Raw genomic sequence first — 3,604 nt, 5'->3', positions numbered from 1 at the left:
ATATCTCCGAAACGAAGAATTTTATTTTAGTTCCGAAAATTGGGGTCATTATGTCCCTCAAATAGCTTCAAATTACAGTTAGACCTGTTAGTTCAAATCTGTCTGTATAGATGGCATGGCGATACTAAAAAAATTTTTGATCCCTAGAATGTGGAAATGCAGTCCATCTAAAAGCTTGTTAAATTTTTAGTAATTCTTGTAATATAAAGTTTTTCCCAATATTTACTTCTACTACAAAAAATATTTTAGTAACACCACGCCATCTATACAGAAAGATTAGAACTAACAGTTTTAACTACAATTTGAAGCTATTCGAGGGACCTAACAACCCCAGTTCCGGAACTAAAATAAACTTCCTCATTTCAGAGATATCGGCAGCGGAAGTGTTAAATGGCACACCCTGTATATTTTCCTCCAACTTACCTTCCGTTACTTTGTACAAAAAGCACAAATTCTTCTCTTCCTTGGCGTGGTCCATCTTCAGATACTGCACTAAACTCGTCTCAGGCATATGGCTAACGATTTGCTGAAAATGAGTCGACACCACCACATGGGGACAAGCCTCTTTCCTTTCCAGAAATTTTTTCATCGCCCCCACGAGAAGAGAAATACCCTCCTCTTCCGCGGTTCCCCTGCCGAATTCGTCCATCAAAATGAGAGACGAAGACCTTGCTGTATTCAAAGCTTGGGTTATCTAAAGAAACATTATTAAAGTCCTATTTTTACAGAATAGACCGATCAAAATAACTCATTTAGAGGGAAAAAAAAAAAAGAAAATTTTTACCTGGACTTTCATACGTGGAAATGATAAAGAGGCTTATGATAAACGAAAAAAAAATAAATGCGTGAGCAGGGGCGGCGGAGGGTGGATTTGGGGGGTTGAAAAGTTATGAAAAATTGTACCATTGGGAATTCTGCCAAAAGTTGATGTCAAACAAAAAATTATCCAATATAAAAGTTGTAGATCATGCAAAAATCTACAATTTTTGTAGAGGTCACTTTTTAAGATAATTTCAAAATTTCCGAGAAAAATGCGAAAAACAGGTTTTTTTCTGATTTTTTGTTTTTTATTTCTCATTTCCGCAAAAATAATTTAATTTTGACAAATCTTGGTGAAAGTATAGGTACGTTTCTCTATCTTAAATAACCTCAAATTTTTTTAGATAAAAAAATCAAGAAGTTTCTGAGACATTAATTTTTTTCGGCCTGAAACACTTTTTTTCAAAGAAAAATTCTACTTAGAAAAATCATCGTACAGAATTCTACTGGTAATAATTTTTTTCGTTTTGACGTATACTTTTTGGTGAAATAAAAAAATTTGTAATCGCAGCTCGAAAACATGCTCAAAAATGCAAAAAAGTAAAAAATGACTTGCAACAATAAATTTTTCAGTTATTGTTGATAATTTGTTTAAATTAAAAAACATTCAAAAACTGATTCACACCATTCAATTCTACGGAAAAAAATTAAAAAAAAACTCTCATTGTTTGACCCAAAACTATTTTTATACAGTATTGCTATAAACATAAGTCGAATAGTGAATAAATAAAATAAATAATAATTTTTTTTCCGTAGGATCGATTAGTGTACTTTTTTTTTAAAGTTTGATGAATTCATAAATATACAGTGTGTCCAAGATAAGGATGGGATAGCATTAGGATCTGGAAACGGTAAAAGATACGGGGTGGCTCAGACTAGAAAAAAGTTGTGTTTTTTTATACCTAACAATATGCTGTTTAGAAAGTTTTAAAATTCCAGAAAAACCCGAAATTGTTTAATTTTTTCTGGCTTTATTTGAGAATGAATTTTAAAATAAATTACGTATTTACAATGCCACTTTTTTCGCTCTATACAATGGCGCAACATTTTTGCAATCCGACGTTTCGTCTTCGAGGGGCCATCGTGGGGTTAATTTTTTTAAATAGTCGCTGCTATTTTTACGACAAAATCTAGTCATTTTTAATTTTGAATTAGAGGATACTACTATTGTAAAGTAAAAGTAAACTTCTAACTACTATTGTAAAGTAAAGTAAAAAGTTTTTAGCTTGTTTTAGCTATAAGTTAAAATTTTTCCTGGATGCTTTCAAAATATCTATTGGATGAACTCATAACAGTATAAAAGTCAATACCGCACAAAATATCCAACAATTTTTTACTACTGTTAGCAATACTAATTAGAACTAATAAAATATTTCATAAATTCGTATTATTTTTTTATTAGGTACATTTTAAATTATGGATTAAAAAAATTGTTGGATATTTTGTGCTGTATTGACTTTTATTATCTCCTCTCTCTCTCTCTCTCTCTCTCCTCCAATAGATACAGGTAATTTGAAAGCGTTCAGAGCCGTACTCAGGAAAAAATTTTAATGATAGCTGAAAACCTTTTTAAGCGATTACAGTAGTAATATCATCTAATACAGAATTAAAAATGACTAGATTTTGTCATAAAAATAGCAGCGATATATTTAAAAAAATTAATCTGATGATGGCCCGTCGAATACGAAACATCGGATTGTAAAAATATTGACGCCATTGGATAGAGTGAAAAAAGTGGCAATGTAAATATGCAATTTATTTAAAATTCGTTTTCAAATAGCCAGAAAAAAAATTAAACAATTTTGCAAAATTTCGGGTTTTCGGATTTCGCGTCAACAGTAGACTCTGCTGTTAATACTTTGTATTGCTGAANAAAACAGTTTTTCGAATTTTCTCGGAAATTTTGATATTATCTTAAAAAGTGACCTCTACAAAAGTTGTAGATTTTTGCATCATCTACAACTCCTGTATTAGGTACTTTTTTGTTTGACGTCAACTTTCGCCAGAAATCCCAATGATACAATTTTTCATAACTTTTCAACCCCCCAAATCAACCCTCAACCATCCCTCCTCACGCATTTATTTTTTTTCGTTTATTATAAGCCCTTTTACCATTTCCACTTATAAAAGTCCAGGTAACAATTTTTTTTCCAAGTGTAATTTGGTTGCACTAGAAACAGTGCTGTTGATTAAGGATGACTATTTCCATTAATTCCTTCACCTGGCTAACGTCGATCATAAACGCTGATAATCTAACAGCGGCAGACTCAGTGGCCTGCATCCTAGAGTGAATACTGTGCACGAGGCCGATGTTAGCGTTTTTAGCCGGCAAGTACGACCCGACATGGGCCAAAAAAACAATCAAGGCGATCTGCTTAAGGTACATGGTCTTCCCGCTGCCATTTGGGCCCGTGATGATCTTCATGCGGCTATGCTTACCACCGGAGTAGAAGCTGTTCTGCTGGAACTGGACAATCATGTGTTCCATAAGAAGGTGCCTGCAGTTTTCTATCTCGAAGGTGCTTTCGTTGTTCAGTTTAGGACGAATGTATGCGTTCTGTGCCGCCACGATTGCCATCGATATTAGACTGTATTTATAAACATAGAGAAAGGAAAAAATAAATAAATTTGAGTCATAGTTGTCTTTTTCTTTTGCTAACTTACAAAGAGAAATTTTTAAGTTACAAGTTGGGAAAATATAATTCCGACTTGTAAGAGAGAAAAATCTGATATTTTTCTGGCAGATTTCTCTAACGTACAAGTTGAAATCGAATTGAAGATAAAT

General features: G+C 32.8%; 1 protein-coding gene across 1 annotated transcript; it reads right to left on the bottom strand.

Moving 5' to 3' along the window:
• Nucleotides 1–423: 423 nt before the first annotated feature.
• LOC111692952 (mutS protein homolog 5-like) lies at nt 424–3,402 on the bottom strand (the record flags this gene model as incomplete). The annotated part of the gene is made up of 2 exons (XM_023457086.1): nt 3,041–3,402; nt 424–694 (listed from the first exon to the last, which is right to left on the bottom strand). Coding segments are annotated over exons 1-2 (628 nt in total), but the record flags the coding sequence as incomplete, so codon positions are not given.
• Nucleotides 3,403–3,604: the final 202 nt, after the last annotated feature.

This window comes from Anoplophora glabripennis, unplaced genomic scaffold (assembly GCF_000390285.2).
Source record: "Anoplophora glabripennis isolate ALB-LARVAE unplaced genomic scaffold, Agla_2.0 scaffold5476, whole genome shotgun sequence".
Lineage (NCBI taxonomy): Eukaryota > Metazoa > Arthropoda > Insecta > Coleoptera > Cerambycidae > Anoplophora > Anoplophora glabripennis.
This window is presented reverse-complemented; position numbering and strand designations above follow the sequence as displayed.